General features: G+C 40.8%; 1 protein-coding gene across 7 annotated transcripts in view; it reads left to right on the top strand.

Annotated features, from left to right (window-relative positions):
* Positions 1-16,239, top strand: part of PNPLA6 (patatin like phospholipase domain containing 6) — a 128,926-nt gene extending 112,687 nt beyond the window's left edge. For 5 of the 7 annotated variants that reach the window (XM_070938288.1, XM_070938284.1, XM_070938286.1 and 2 more), the window contains 6 exons: positions 1,729-1,877; positions 3,870-4,022; positions 7,266-7,382; positions 7,839-7,935; positions 8,247-8,362; positions 15,092-16,239. In XM_070938288.1, coding sequence (XP_070794389.1) covers positions 1,729-1,877; positions 3,870-4,022; positions 7,266-7,382; positions 7,839-7,935; positions 8,247-8,362; positions 15,092-15,172 — 713 coding nt within the window. In that variant the 3' untranslated portion in view covers positions 15,173-16,239. Of the gene's footprint in view, positions 1-1,728; positions 1,878-3,869; positions 4,023-7,265; positions 7,383-7,838; positions 7,936-8,246; positions 8,363-10,624; positions 10,799-15,091 lie in introns of all 7 variants that reach the window. The other 2 variants (XR_011600057.1, XR_011600058.1) reach the window with 2 other exon arrangements.
* The last annotated feature ends 261 nt before the right edge of the window (positions 16,240-16,500 follow it).

Here is a 16,500-nt window from a genome sequence, read left to right on the forward strand (position 1 = left end):
CTTTTTATGAAATAAAGACCTTGGGAAATTCGTGGATCTCCTTCACGGTCCTTAGTTTGATTCTGAATATTCACCAAACTATAATCTCCACATTTCCTCCCAAGGTTTGCATTTCAGATGACTTTTTATGGAGCTTTGTCCCATTTTGCACAGCACTTGCCCTGCAAGTGGCAAGTATGTAAAATTCAGAATTCACAGAGTTTTAGATAACCAATCAGTGGACCATAAACCCATGTTTTGGTTCTAAGGAATGGTTTCTTAAGCATCCTAGTTGTTATGTTGTCATGTCTTTGTATGTTAGCTTTGTTGCAAATTTTCTTTTCCTGATGTTTCTCTTAAGTTTAGAATGTGCTTTCTTGTTTCTGTACTTATGGGAACAAATAAACAAGTGCGTTCACTGGTTCTTTCTCTTGAAATGTCCATGAAATATCAGCATATGCTGGTGTTTTTCTTTTTAATTTGGGCTCCCTTGAGCTAAGCTTACTTATTTCCTTGACAAGATTTTTCTAAAGTGATTTGCTTTCTACATCTTCACTTATTTATGTAAACTTTTCTAAGTCTGTTTCACTCACCAATATCTCAGCACCATTCCTAGTTGGACATTCCTAGTCTCTTTTCCTGGAAAAGACCTTCTGAGGCCTGAACTGAGAGGCTATGATTTAACAAACCTGACCTGGTTTTGCCAAATGCTTCTCATACTGCTTGGTTTTCTGAGAAATAATAGTTATGTATTTGCCATATTGTCCATTCCAGCAAGCATGTTTTTGTGTGGTGTTGAGCATGAAGCATTTTATAAATTGACCATATTGTATATTCTTTGCTATATTTTTGTAACTACTGTATGCAAGTAGTATGAAGAATATTAAACCTCTTCCTCTGCTTATCTGCTTATTGATTCTGAAAATGCAAGGAGGCACTTATACATTCTGCAAACCAGAGAGTAGATCCATTTTAAACCAACATGCAAGTTTCAGATGGGAAGCTACAGATAATAGAGGCTGACTAAAAGAGCTGGTATACTATTTAATATAATTGAATGAACAGTTAACTACCATAGCCTTTTCCAACATGCTGTCCTTCAGGTATTTAGGATTTTAGACCCCATTAAAGGCTATGCTGGTTAGGAATTCTCAAAGTGTAAGTGTTGGCATGTTTGAAGGCTCCAGGATAGAGAAAGCTAAAGCAGCAGGATTTCTCCCCTTTTTTTATTATTCTTTGGCTCTTAACAGCTTATAAGAATAAAGTCTAAATGAGACTAGGAAAAGCTATCTCTTCTATTTTCTATGTAGTACACGGTTATTTCTGTAAATGTTTGTCCACTACCAAAAACATACGTCAGCTGTTTTATGTTGCTTTATTGAATAACACTAAGTTATTCAAGTTGTCCTTCCTTCTATCTAGACCTTTCTCCAGAAGTGAGGGAGATGCTGTCCTTTCCAGGACAATTGTAGCTAACTATGGGGTTGCTATTCCAAAGTTTTCAGCAGGGCAGAGAAATTATGTTCATGATTACAAACCCCTTTTCCCACAGTGGAGGCCAATTGATTAATGTTAATGCCAAGAAAGGAAAATTGGTCAGAGGGAATTAGCTTCTGGAACATTAAAGAATGCTCTCTCCAACTCTCTCATTTGGTGGTGGTCCTGGTGGTGGTGGTATGTTCTCACCTTTGTCTCTTCACATTGCTTTTCCCCTGAGACATTTCCCTCTTTCTCCCCCCTCAAATGTAGCTGACATTGCTCGTAACATGGGTGCCAAGACGGTCATTGCCATTGATGTGGGAAGCCAGGATGAGACTGACCTCTGCAACTATGGGGATAGTCTGTCAGGTTGGTGGTTGCTGTGGAAACGTCTCAACCCTTGGGCTGAGAAAGTCAAGGTGAGTCTCTCTCTCTCTAGCCTGTAGCTTGTGGATGGAGATTCATGCTTGGATGTGTCTGATACCAGCTGGGTGAATTCTCTTCAAGAAATTGTTTCTGTTGCATTTTCTAAGCATTCAAACAACAATGTTTCTCAATCTCTCTATTTTATTTGGTGAGACCACTGCATAAAATGTCACTGCATGAATACCAGAGATTTTGTGAGAGTAGTGCATGTGAAAATAAATCTCCTCTGGCTTGTTCTGTCTGGCACATCTGCTTGGATGTCTTGGATTAGAGCCAGTTCTATCTCTAATTTTGGGTCTTCCATTGGCATCTTTCTCATGGCTTATCTAGTAAAGCTTCCACAAAATTTTAAAGCTTTACAGGAGTAAATCTTATGTATAGGATGTCACTTTAAGTGGATCAGCCCCAGGCCACCCCAACGATGCCCTTGAAGTGATGTCCCAGTGCCTGGAGGCCGTGCGGGCCTGGATGGGGAGAAACAGGCTCCGACTCAAACCCTCCAAGACCGAGTGGCTGTGGCTTCCAGCGTCCCGATATAGCCAGCTGACGCCATCGCTGGCTATTGGGGGCGAATCACTCGCCCCCACGGAGAGGGCTCGCAACTTGGGCATCCTCCCGGACGCACAGCTGTCTCTAGAAGATCATTTGACGGCCGTGGCCAGGGGGGCTTTTTATCAGGTTCGCCTGATACGCCAGTTGCGCCCCTTTCTAGATCGGGACTCTCTACGCACAGTCACTCAGGCACTAGTCACTTCCCGCCTGGACTACTGCAACGCTGTCTACATGGGGCTCCCCCTGGGGTGCACCCGGAGGCTCCAGCTGGTCCAGAACGCGGCCGCGCGGGGGATTATGGGGGCGACGAGGCGCTCCCATGTGACACCTCTCCTGCGCGAGCTGCACTGGCTCCCGGTGGTCTTCTGGGTGCGCTTCAAGGTGTTGGTGACCACCTTTAAAGCGCTCCATGGCTTAGGGCCGGGGTACTTACGAGACCGCCTTGTGCCACCAATAGCCTCCCACCGGCCAGTACGCTCGCACAGAGTGGGCCTCCTCAGGGTGCCGTCCGCCAGACAATGTCGGCTGGCGACCCCCAGGGGGAGAGCCTTCTCTGTGATGGCGCCCACCCTCTGGAACAACCTTCCCCCAGAGTTATGTATAATAACAGACCTCCGGATTTTTCGTCGGGCCCTGAAAACCTATTTATTTCAACTAGCTGGGCTGGCTTGAGATAAATTTTAAATTGATTTCAAATTGGGTTGTTTTAATTTACGGCCAAAATATTTAATTATTTTAATACTGTTTTTTAAATTTTGTATGCTCTGTTTTTACTTAGGCTGTGCACCGCCCTGAGTCCTATTTGGAGAAGGGCGGTATAGAAATTTAATAAATAAATAAATAAATAAATAAATAAATAAATAAATAAATAAATAAATAAATAAATAAATATTTATTAAATACCTAGTTTTTATGAACTAGAATAATTGTGTTCTTAAAATCTGCATAATTGTTAACATATTAAATACTGCCCTTGATTCACAGAAGCCTTTCACAATGCAGTGGTTCCCTGTAAAGGAGCATATCCTAATAGCACAAGATTGCAAAAGGCTGGTTACAGATATGGCTTACCTGCTTTCTAAGCTTGTTCTGCAGGCTCAAGCTCAGTTGGATTGGAAAATACTTCCAAATTCCTGGTAGCTTCAGTATGACTTCTAAGATTCTCCTATTGTTTCCCAGAGGCATCTTCTTACCATCCTGTCTTTCTTTTACATGTTAGAACCATAGCCAAGATACACAAATCCATCTTGTATGCCAATTGTACTTAGTTCTAGGCCCTGGGCATGGTCATTTGTTCCTTACTCACCTCCCATTTGGACCACTGCAGTGTAATCTACATGGGGCTATTTAGAAGGAGGGGTAGCTGACTAAGGAAGGTTTGAGGGGAATCTCCTCACATATTTCTCCGGCCAATGAGCACCTTGGCCTTTCAGGTACCTGACATGGCGGAAATCCAGTCCCGCCTAGCGTACGTCTCATGTGTGCGACAACTGGAGGTGGTGAAGAGCAGTTCGTATTGTGAGTACATTCGCCCTCCCATCGATCGCTTCAAAACCATGGACTTCGGAAAGTTCGATGAAATCTATGTGAGTTTGAGGGCCAGCTGTTGTTTCACAGTAATAAATCACAGGGGGGGTGTCCCCACATTAGAGGGGCTGCTGTGAATCAGCCTCATCTTGCTGAGTCACAGAATCCAGAAAGAACAACTTTGCAATCTATTATCAATTATCACAGAGAAAACAGCATTTAGCCTACTGTTTAAAACCTAAATCTCTCCCCAGCATATAGTATATTCTCAGAATGAGCTAAATCCTACTGATTGGCAGTTACATTTTGCCAATCACTATAGGTTTCTGTCAGAGATTACCAAATTGGAAACGCATTCCAATATATGACAGTGGAAAACTGAAAGCCTTTCATTTTTTTTAATTGCCAGTCCTCTTCTTCATCTAAAAAAAAAAAAAAAAGAATGGCATGGCCATAGGTGTATACTATAGGCCACCCAATTAAGCAGAAAAAATAGATGTCCTTTTTGCTGACCAACTAACAAATATATGTAGGAAACACACTACAATAGTAATGGGGGACTTCAATTACCCAGCATCAATTGGAAGACTAATTCTGCACCAAGTGAGAAATCGAATAGGTTCCTAACCAACCTAGCTGACAACTTTGTTGTCCAAAAGTTTGAGGAGGGAACTAGAGGGACAGCCATACTGGGCTTAATTCTTACAAACAGAGAAGAAGTGATAGAGTTGAAACTGCAGGAACCTTACGTGAGAGTGACAATGTCATACTAGAATTCAGCATAATGCAAACACAAGCAGTAGAACATAATGATACCAGAGTCTTAAATTTTAAAAGAACTGATTTCAATAAAGTCAGAGAGTACTTAGGAAATATTCCTTGGATGAAAATCCTAAAGAGAAAAACAACTCAAGAATCTTGGGAAACACTGAAAAATATAATCATAAAAGTCCAGACCAGCACAATACCAATGAGAAAGAAAAACAAGAAATCCAAGAAGAAACCAGCATGGCTGCACAAAGATCTCTCTGACAAATTGAAAGACAAATGGGACAAGTACAAAAAATGGAAAGAGGGACACACAACTAAGGCAGAATATCAGCAGATAGCCAGAATCTGCAAAGATGAAGTCAGAAAAGCAAAGGCTCAGAATGAACAAAGACTTGAAACAAAAGTCAAAGGTAATTTTAAAAAGTTTCTTCCAACATATAAATAATTTGCACAGTAACATAACTAACATAATACAAGATCTAACAGGCATTCGACAAAGTAGACCACAACCTACTTCTTGGTTAGCTAGAAAAAAGTGGGATAGATATCATTACCACCAGATGGATTTCTAACTGGCTGACAAACTGTACTGAACGAGTAGTCCTTAATGGGTCTATATCTATGTGGAGGGAAGTAAGCAGTGGGGCACCACAAGGTTCCATTTTAGGCCCAGTATTTTTTCAATATCTGCATAAACGACTTAGATGAGGGAATAGAAGGGAAATTTGCAGATGATACTAAACTGGCAGGAATAGATAACCCCCTAGAAGATAGGCTCAAGATCCAGATGGATCTTGATAGACTTGAACATTGGGCCCTATCTAACAAAATGAAATTCAATGTAGAGAAAAGTAAAGTCTTACACTTAGACAAGAAAAACCTAAAGTACACATATAGACTGGGTGAAACCAGGCTTAATAGCAATAACTGTGAGAGGGATTTTGAAGTCTTAGTAGACAACCAGCTAAATATGAGCCCGCAGTGTGCAGCAGGAGCCAAAAAAGCCAATGCAATCCTAAATTGCATTAACAGAGGGATACAATCAAGATCAAGTGAGGTACTAATACCATTCTTTAAAGCCTTAATAAGACCACACCTAGAATACTGCATGCAGTTTTGGCTACCACACTATAAAAAGGATGTTGAGACTCTAGAAAAAGTGCAAGAGAAGAGCAACCAGGATGATTAGGGGACTGGAGACTAAAAGATATGAAGAACTGTTACAGGAACTGGGCATAGCTAGTCTAGTGAAGAGAAGGACCAGGGGAGACATGATAGCTGTGTTCCAATATTTGAGGGCTGCCACAGAAGTCAAGCTATTTTCCATGGCACCTGAAGGCCAGACAAGAAATAATGGATGGAAACTGATCAAGGAGAAATTCAACCTAGAAATGAGAAATTTTCTGACAGAGAGAACCAATGGAACAGCTTGCCTTCGGAAGTTGTGGGAGCTTCATCACTGGAGGCTTTCAAGAAGAGGTTGGACTGCCATTTGTCAGAAAGGGTGTAGGGTCTCCTGCTTGGGCAGAGGATTTGACTAGATGACCTACTAGGTCCTTTCCAACTCTGTTACTCTAGAGGCAAAACATTCAGATAATCTGGAAAATTTCCTCTAATCACTAAGACTTCTGCCTCCTCGTTGGCTATGAGAGAAGCAGTCATACCCAGAAGTATTTTTAAATATTCCTAGATTGGAGGACTAAGTTGTGTCCTTGAAAGCAGATGCAGGGATGGTTTCAGTGGTTTAATAACATGTCATTCCTTTAACCTAGACACATAACCGTGTGAAATTGTTGATTTGCCCCTTCCATACTAAGATCCCAAACTACTGCTTGCAGAAAAGGAGTCATGAAAGTCCTTTGGGTAGTATGAGATGCAGTTCTATTGGGTACACCTTTGTAGTCTTATTGAAACATGTTTGACATCCTTTGGAATTCCTTGGCTCATTTTCTTGAGAGTTGGATCCTAGATTTGCTTTGCATGTTAGCTGGAATTAGTGTTAGTCCCAATTGGTCTGAAATTTAGAGGAGGTTGCTTCTTGAAATATTCCTACAGGATCAGAATACAGGAAGTCCTCAACTTACAACAATTCATTTAGTAACTATTCAAAATTATAATGGCACTAATAAAATGACTTATGACCATTTTTCACATTATGACCATTGCAGCATCCCCGTGGTCATGTGATCAAAATTCAGATGCTTGGTAACTTAACTCAAATATGAGTTAGTTGCCACGCTTCTGAATTTTGATCACATGACCATGGGGATGCTGCAATGGTCATAATGTGAAAAATGGTCATAAGTTACTTGCAGTGTCCAGGAGTCATTTGATCAACTTTGGTGACCTTCTGACAAAGTGAATGAGGAATCCAGATTCACTTAACAACTGCGGCAAGAAAGGTCTTAAAATGGGGCAAAATTCACTTAACAACTGTCTCACTTAGCAACAGCAATTTTGGGCTCAGTTGTGGTCATAAATTGAGGGCTACCTCTATTCTAGAGTGACTTCTGTTTATCCTTCTCCTATAGGATGTAGGTTATCAGCATGGAAAAGTAGTGTTTGGTGGTTGGTGTCGCGGTGATATAATTGAAAAAATGGTTCAAGATCGGCACTCAGCAGACTTCTATGAGAGCAAACGCATGGATGTAAGTATAAGGGGAGGAACTGCCAGACTTTTTTCTACTTATAGCTTCTCCAGCTAATTAGAAAAAATATCTGAAGTAATAATAAAGAATCAGAGTTCTAGCTATTTCCAAAAAACAAAGGTTTGGGAACTGTGGATGTGCTTAACTAGGTATCATTTGAAGATGGTTCATGGAATAATGAATAAAAGTTGCCCAGCAATATCGTTTAATGGATCATACCCAGTTTCCTATCCAGAGTGCTTAGAGTTATAGCAGTAACTTACCTGATCTAGGTTTACAGTGTTTCAAATTAAATTTAATGTAGTCAGACCTGATTTTCCAAATCAGTTCAAATGGTAAAATCAAATCAGTTTTCCATATTAATATGAATATTCAAATTGAATCAGACTTAAATTGCACAGCTAGGTTGTGGCAAGATAGCTTCAGATAATGTTGGTATCTCTTTTCATTCCCAAGGTGTTGATGTGTCCTAGCGGAGGATTCACAGATCTGGCAGAGATTATCTCTCGCATTGAGCCAGCCAAGAGCTATCTGTCCGAGGGCTATGCCGATGGTGAGTACAGTATCAGTGGTTACTGGGTTCAGTTTAGATATGGCAGCACTGAATTCATTCCAACTCAGCAAGTGGTCCTGAGACACCTTTCTGCTAATCCAAAAATCTAATAAGACTAAATAATTGACTTCTGTGTATTTGTAATTGTGTAATTGTATTCTGTGTAATTGTCCCTGTGCTCCAGAATGAAATGGGAGGAATCCATTTAAACTAAGAAGTGGCTACTAAGCAAAGAACTGAAGGGTGGTTTCTGTGTTTATGAGGAAAAAATGTTATAAAAGTTCACCAACGACTTGTTTATCCACAACCAGGAGAAGAGTCAGATTATCTAACTGAGTATGAGGAGGAAGGAATGGATGCTGTACGGGAGGAAGAGGGGCAAGAGTTGCTATTTGCTCCTGCTGAACAGAATGCTGTCTTTGAAACAGTAAGTCCCCTCTGAGCTCAAGAGGACTCTATCCATAGAGGAATTGGATTGGCATGGGAGCCCATATCTGGCATTCAGACCTTGAGAGATATGCCTCTATTTCCTAGGTCATGAGCAATTCTGCCTGTATGCAAGGACAGTGTTTCCCTCTTTGGAATATGAATATGATATTTGTACTTTTCTTCTGTAAGAAAGGACAGTTAGTTTAAAGCTGAATTCCCCCTAACAAGCTGGCTTTTCCCTTTGAAGTCTAAAGAGTAAGGGACAAGGTTAGATAGCAGTAGAATACAAGGAATATTTTCCTATTCCTATGGGAAATCCCCATGCTCTGTCAAAAGAAGAAGTCAGCGAGGCAACTAAAAATTAATTTGCTTGCATATTGACTAGCTATGCTAACCCCCAGGGAAGAAGCAAGATAAATGTAATGGGATGCAAAATGCATAATTTCTAAACAGTTGCTAACTGTTCATAATATTTTACTCCAGTTTCTTGTCCCACACCCTCTTTCATTTCACAACATAGCATGCTTTTGGTTTCTAGAAAACAGTTTATGTATTTTCAGGAAGTATTTTCTTTATATTTGAACAATTCTTGTGAGAAGTATGATTCTCTCACCCTGCTTTGCCATTGGAGTCTTATTAATCTGTAATCAAGGAGAAGCCAGCTCCTTCCCTCTTCCCTTTGGTCTTAAGCATTGAACATATTGCAGAAGAGATGTGCAAGTAACCAGGTGTCCAATCCTGTGGGTTGCAACTGCCAAGAAAGCAAAAGGAAAGCCAAGCCCTGCTGTGGCAATAAGAGAATCAAGCTTTTTGGATGGGCTCACATCATATGCTTAAGCATGTCAGTGCTTCTGGTTGCATATTAAGCTTTGTTTATGATTTGTTTCTCTTTTCTGTTGCAAATCAAATTTGTTTGCTGAATTTATGGTTCCATGTTTCCTGAATTCAGAAAACCAAGCTTTCTAGTTACCAAATGAAGATTGCTGTGTGATTCTAGCCATTTCTTTAATATGGCTGGCAGTGCCTTTAAGTGTGTTGCCCTTCCCTTAACTCAAATAAGCTAGAGGATTTCCTTTTGTAGTGACAACAATAAAAAGCAGTCTCCCAACCAGTTCCTGATCCTGCCTTCTCTGATAAGCAGTTCATTAGACACTGAGCTGCCAACTACAGCATACTGTGTCCTTTGCTCATTATCTTGATTTCTCTTCATAATCTCCTTTACCCTTTCCTCTTCCTGTGGTACCACTAATGGCCTTGGGTGACGCAGGAAGTCTTCCCTCTCTCTGAACATCTTTGATGGTTTGAGGTGTTCATTCCCATGTTGCAGCTCGTTCAAACAGCAGCCTTCTAGCAGGCATGACTGTCCACCAGGCAGGTTTCCCTTACTCTTGCAACAGTCCAATATCAAGCTTCGGTGTCCTTTCTAAATATCAATAGATTCATCAATTGATGAATTGAAAAGAGAATGAAGAGAGGGAGTACTGTGAGGGAGTACAATGTTTTCTCTCCTTTGGTGATCAGTGAGGCCACCCTGTCACAGCATTCAAATCTGTCTTGAATTTGGGCATGGCAACAGTAGACACAGGGAGCAACCATTTGGATTCATTAAATAGGTTTATTTACAAAATAAGACTTAATATATGACATAAAAATTCTCCCAAGAGTCCCTTGGGAGTTGGGCAGCATAGAAATACGATAAATTAAATTAAATTAAATTAATTTTCTAAGTTGCTGTTTTATTACTATAGGGCAGTGATGGCAAACCTTTTTGACATTGAGTGCTGAAAAGGGAGTGTGTGCACGCCTGGGCCGCAACCCGGAAGAAGAGCTGCCCAAGGCGCATGCATGCGCCCGAAAATGAACTTCCGGTTTCAGCTACTGAACTTGCAGTTTCAGCCAGCTACTCTTCTGTGTTTCTGGTGTGCATGTGCATGCAACAATCAGCTGGCCGGCACACATGCTCACGCAGGGAAACGGAAAACCAAGCTCTTCTAGTTTACAGTACTGCCACATGCAAAAAGACCAGCTGATCATCATGCGCACATGTGTGCCAGAAACCCGGAAGAGAAACGGATAACGCTGTGCATGCCAGGCGACATGGCTCTGCGTGCCACTTCAGGCACACGTGCCATAGGTTCACCATCACAGCTATAGGGAATCACTGTCTTTAAGTACTGGGTTTTTTTCCTTTCTATCAAATTGCACATTTTTTTCCCGATCTATAAGCTCCTACTTTCATTTCCCTTTTCATCTGTTGTAGTGTCAGACTGATGTGGCAGCTAAGATATTGGACTAGAAATCAAGAGACTATGAATTCTAAACCCTCTTTAGGCATGAAAACCAGCTGGTTGTCTTTGGGTCACTCACTGTCTCTCATCCAAACCCCTCTTCACAGAATGGTTTTTGTAGGGAAAATTGGAGGAGGGATCATTAGGTATGTATGCCACCTTGAGTTAACAAAAAAATAAAGGCAGGATAAAATCAAATAAATGAAAAATAAATAAATGTTAGGTATTCTTAACGAGGAATTTTTGCTTTGGCAGAAACAGGTTTTTGAAAGTTGCCAAATTTGTCTTTCCCTTGTCTAAAACAGTGGTCCCCAACCTTTCCAGCTCTCCAGACCAGCACCGGTGGGAGTGGGGGAGAGGGAATGGTTTCACGTGCATGCACGCTGCTTGCATAAATACAGACATGAGCTCATGGACCTGGGGCTGGCAGGCCCTGGTCTAAAATACAGCTTCCCACCCACCTTTGATATGAAATCAGCTTGCCTCTGTCCTGTTTTTGATGTCTCCTTGCACAACTGGGAATGGAATATTGGTCCTTATCATAAAGTTTTCTTTTGGTTTGGTGAAATGGAGACTTCTGGGTCAGTCTTATCTAGGATGGGAAGCAAAATCTGTTTTCAGTTGCACCATGCTTTAAGGAAACATTTCAGAGTTGTGTTATGTTCTTTTGAGGGAGGGGATCTCCCTGAGACTAAGTCTAAGATTTTTTAAATTATATTTTTCTGGCCTTTCCTGAAGAGGGGAGAAAATTTGTTATAGTGTTGATTCACCAAATCCAAACTAAGCCCCATGACACTAGCATACCTATCATGTTGGCACTGTGTTTGGCATTCCACTGACTTGAGAGGAATCTTACTAAATCCTATAACCCCTGCACTGGTAGATCATTTTTTTTTTTAATAAAGTTTATTTTCATTTTTAAAAATACAATACTTTACATATATACATACAAGGTTATTGCAACTAACGTACACAAATCTGCACCTATACCACTAATACAATCCATTTCATTTCCCTCTCTTTTCTTTCACCCAATTATACCATAAATTCCAACATTTGTAATAATCAGAATCTTTTTGGTTCCTAAGTAATTTCGTTAACCAGTCTGCCTCTGCGCATTCTATAATTTTCCAAATCAATTTATTTTCTGTGGGTATCAATTTGTTTTTCCATTCTTGCGTGTATAGTATCCTATCTGCAGTAGTGATGTGGAGGATCAAATACCATTTTTCCTTAGTTATTTTGTCTGGTTTCATTCCTAATAAAATATCTCTGGTTTCAGCTCTATATTATATCCTGTAATTTCCACTATCCAGTTCTGAACCTTGGACCAATATTTGCCTGCTTTGGGGCACGTCCACCATTGGTGGTAGTACGTCCCACAACCATTCCCACACTACCAGCATGCCTGAGAAACTCCCGGGAACATTCTTGCAATTCTTGCCGGGGGGATATGCCAACGATAGACCATTTTATAAATATTTTCCTTGTAGGAAGTTGACAAAGTAAGTTTCATAAACCTATTCCATATCTCATCCCATTTATCCAGATTTGGAGAAAATCTGAGGTTCTTCCCCCAGGCAATCATAGTGTCCTTAATCACCTCCTCACCAATCCATCGTGATACTAAAAACTGGTAGCACCTTGAAAGTAATTTCTTTTCAATTCCCAATAAGACTTTATCTAACTCCTGTCATGACCTATATATTCCCTCCTTTCTTTGGTCCCTTTTGACTCTCGATTGTATTTGGGCATACGCCCACCAGTCTTCCTTTTTGCCCTGTTTTGTAAGCTCCTCTCAGGTCTTCAATTCCCCTTGCGGGTCAAGCAAATCCTGATAAGTCAATGGTATTTCCTTATTATATAGTGTCGCATGTGTTACTGCCTCTAATGGGGAAAACCAAATCGGAATCATTGAATAATGCCTGTTCCTAACTCTTTCCCAAGATTCTAATAATATTCTCCGAAGGTAGTGTCTCTTAAACTCTCCACATTTCTGCCAACCTTGACACAAATCATAACCCTCCAATGTAAGAGTCCTCTTCCTATTTAAAAGCATCCAGTCTCTGATCCAAGTTAAATTAGCCGCTTGGTAGTAAAACTTCCATTTCGGTAGACCACATGGAGCCTCTTGGAGCATTTTGAGTTTTATCCGGGGCTTCTTCTTCTGCCACACAAATTTCCTCACATAATTATCTAGCAGTTTAAAAAAACCACTATCCAGTCTCGCGGGGGCAGTCTGAAATAAGTAGTTCCATTTCGGAAGTACGTGGGTTTTAATTGTAGCTATCCTACCAAGTAAGGAGAGTTGCAGGTGTTCCCACTTTTCTAGGTCTGTCTTTGTTTGGGCTAACAACTTTGTGTAATTATCTGCCATAATAGACGTATTTTTAGAAGACATCCAAATACCCAAGTATTTTATTCTTTTAGTCACTTGAAGGCCCAATTCTCTCTCCAATTCATTCCAACAATTTCGTGTCATATTCTTTATTATAATCTTCGTCTTGTCTTTGTTGATTCGGAGACCTGCAACTCTACCATACTTCTCTATCTCCTGAAGCAATTTTTTACCTGATTCTAATGGATCCTCTACAATAAAAACCAAATCATCCGCGAATGCCTGAGTTTTATATTCTTCAGATCTCACCTTCAGCCCCTTTATTCCCTGATTCTTCCTAATTTCCCGTAGCAGAGGTTCTAGTGTAAAGATAAATAGAAGTGGGGACAGTGGGCATCCTTGTCTTGTGCCTTTTCCAATTTCAATCCTATTAGAAATGGAAGAAATTCTATTTCTTCCCCATTAATTAAAGCTCTAGCTATTTGAGTTGAGTAGATTGATCTTATTGCCCGTATATAATTATCTCCAAATTCCATTTTATCTAACAAAGCAAACATAAATTTCCACCTAACCCTATCGAAGGCCTTCTGAGCATCTACAAAAATGAATGCTACTTTCTTATCCGAAAACATCTCATAGTACTCCATTGCATCTATTATCGTCCTCACATTATCCCTTATTTGTCTATGTGGCAAGAACCCATTCTTGTCTCTATGTATGTAGTGGTTTAAAAAATGTTTCATTCTCCCTGCTAAAATTGAAGTGAAGATCTTATAATCGGTATTCAAAAGGGATATAGGCCTGTAATTGTGGATCAGCGATGAATCTGTTTCTGCCTTGGGAATCAAGGAAATATATGCCTCCGTCCAGGAATTTGGGATCCGACCCTCCACGATGATTCCATTAAAGACTTCAGTCATATATTGTCCCACTATACCAAGAGTTTCCTTATAGAATTCCATAGGAATCCCATCTGTCCCTGGAATTTTCCCTAATTTCTGCCTCCCAATTGCTTCTTCCACCTCCTTCTCTGAAATTTCCCTGTTAAGTATTTGTCTTACTCTTCCGGCACTTTTGGAAGATCCAGCCCCTCTATATATTTCTCCATCTCTTGGTCTGACCCTTCCTCTCTCTTGTATAAATCTATAAAAAACTTCTGTACGATTCCCTTCATACCTTCCCCGTCAGTTACCCATCTTCCATTTGCATCCTTCAAACCACCTACTTTACTTCTTTCCCTTAACTTTTTAATTCAATAAGTTAGCCATCTTCCCGGCTTGTTAGCGTTTTCAAAATAACCTTGTTTGACCTACCTGCATTTTTCAGCTACATCTTCTTGGTCCATTAAATTTATTTTATAGTGAATTGAATTTTTTTCCTCTAATAATGCCTGATCCATCGATTTGTTTCGTAATCCTTTTTCCACCTGTTCTAAACCATCCATTAAGTTTGATCGTTCCTTCCTTTCCAATCTTCGCTTCCTTACTGTATATTTTATTACCAATCCCCTAATTAGCGCCTTATAAGTATCCCAATTATTTTGCAGGCTAGTATCCTCTTTCTTATTCTCTCTAAAGAAATATTCTGTTTCTCTCTTGATCCAGGTCACAACTTCCTCATCCTTCAGCACCCTCACATCCATCTTCCATCTTTTCCTTTTCTGTTGGCCCTTCCATGTTACAAGCAAGGGGCTCTGGTCAGCCCAATCATTAACCCCAATCTCTATCTCAGAAACGTATTCCTCTAATTGTAGTGTCATCCAGGCCATGTCGATCCGCGACCATGACTTATGCCTGGAAGAGTGAAATGTATATTGTCTCGTCTCTGGGTGTCGTTCTCTCCATATGTCCTGAAAGCCTAATTCTTCTCTCATCATGATTCCTTCCTTTGGCAACCCCCTTCTATATATTTTTTCTCTCCCCCTGGCAGTTTAGTACCCGGTGAATAGTCCAAATTGCTGTCCAATATAACATTAAAGTAGATCATTTTTTTTAGCATTGGTCCTGAATGTTATACAAGGATATGACCTAACTATGTGGTGGCAATGCTCCACTGGTAGTGGTATCTGATTCACAGCAATGTTTTGTGTTTTTTCTTACAGGATGAAGAAAAAAGTCTGCGTCATCGCCAGGGAATCTCCCAGGCACCTCCTACCCAATTAGCAACTCCCAAAGGTCCTTAATGCTGAGTCTCTGTAACTAAAACTTGGATTGATCATGAGGTGTTGCCTACTATAGGTACAGCGCCCTCAAATCACTTCTGTAATAAATTTTACTATCTGGCAAGCACAGTCAAGAAACTTGTAGATGCTTTTAGCACCAGCTGCTGTCTTAGAAGATCTTACAGAAGACCTGCTGGAACTATTCCTCCTGCCACAAACTGTAAAGCATTGCATAATGGATGTGGCACAGTATTACCATAGTTCTGGCTGTGCACAAGGATCAGGAATTACTGGCCTTCAAGCAGACTTGGTGTTTTCAGATCTGGAATTGACTGCCTGTCAGGGGCATTGAAATTGAGAGACAGTGGCTAATCCTTTCTCTTTAGCTTGCTGTGACATGAAATAACCCTGAAGCTGCAAAGGAGAACAGAAAAGCACTTTACTAAACTGGGGATGATAAATGATAGCAGTGCCTGAAAAGAACAATTCAGACTCCTGTCATTTCCTGGTGCCTGATTTTGTCCTTTTAGCCACACCAAACGAGTAGGATGACATATTTTCCTTCTGTTCCTCAAGCTTTTCTACTCCAGAACTAGCAGTTATTTCAGTCCTTCACTGAAAGAGGTACAGACGTCTGTATAGTTTCTGCATTGACTAATGTAGTCCTGCTTCAAGCTCAGCCCCAGCACATCTTCACATTCCTAGCCAGCCAGAAGGGTTAAACTATGGGCTACACTAACTGTTTTGTGTTTGTTTGTTTTTTTAAATGAAACAAATGAAATGATACTGCGCTCAAGAGTTGGTGATCTCTACAGTATGGCAAGTTCTTACAGCTTTGGCGATTGCTGGAGGAGTGGGAGGAGAGACTTTCCAGAGTTTACAGATTAATAGAGTTGGATGGGACCTTGTAGGTCATCTAGTCCAACTTCCCGCCCAAGCAGGAGACGCTACACCATTTCTGACAGATGACAGTCCAATCTCTTCTTGAAAGCCTCCAGCGATGCAGCTCCCACAACTTCTGAAGACAAGTTGTTCCATTGATTGATTGCTCTCACTATCAGAAAATTTCTCCTATTGGCTGCCATAGTAGCGGGGGTGGGGGTGGGGGGGAGATTGCCATTTGGGTGGGGAAGTGAGCTGGAGGGAACAAAAGGGGAAGGATGCTCTCATGATCTACTGCGCAGCTCAATGGAGATGTTTATAGCCAGTCAAAGTCAACCGTTCCGGAATACCAGATGGAAAAAAACACCTGAAGATGTGCCTCACATGACACCATATGAGATGGGGATTGGACATTCAGCCTGGGTCCTTGGGGGGAGGGATTTGGGGAAACTTTCAATATGTAACTT

The sequence above is a fragment of the Pituophis catenifer genome, unplaced genomic scaffold (assembly GCF_029215685.1).
Source record: "Pituophis catenifer annectens isolate HBS135680 unplaced genomic scaffold, rPitCat1.0.hap2 SCAF_2, whole genome shotgun sequence".
Lineage (NCBI taxonomy): Eukaryota > Metazoa > Chordata > Lepidosauria > Squamata > Colubridae > Pituophis > Pituophis catenifer.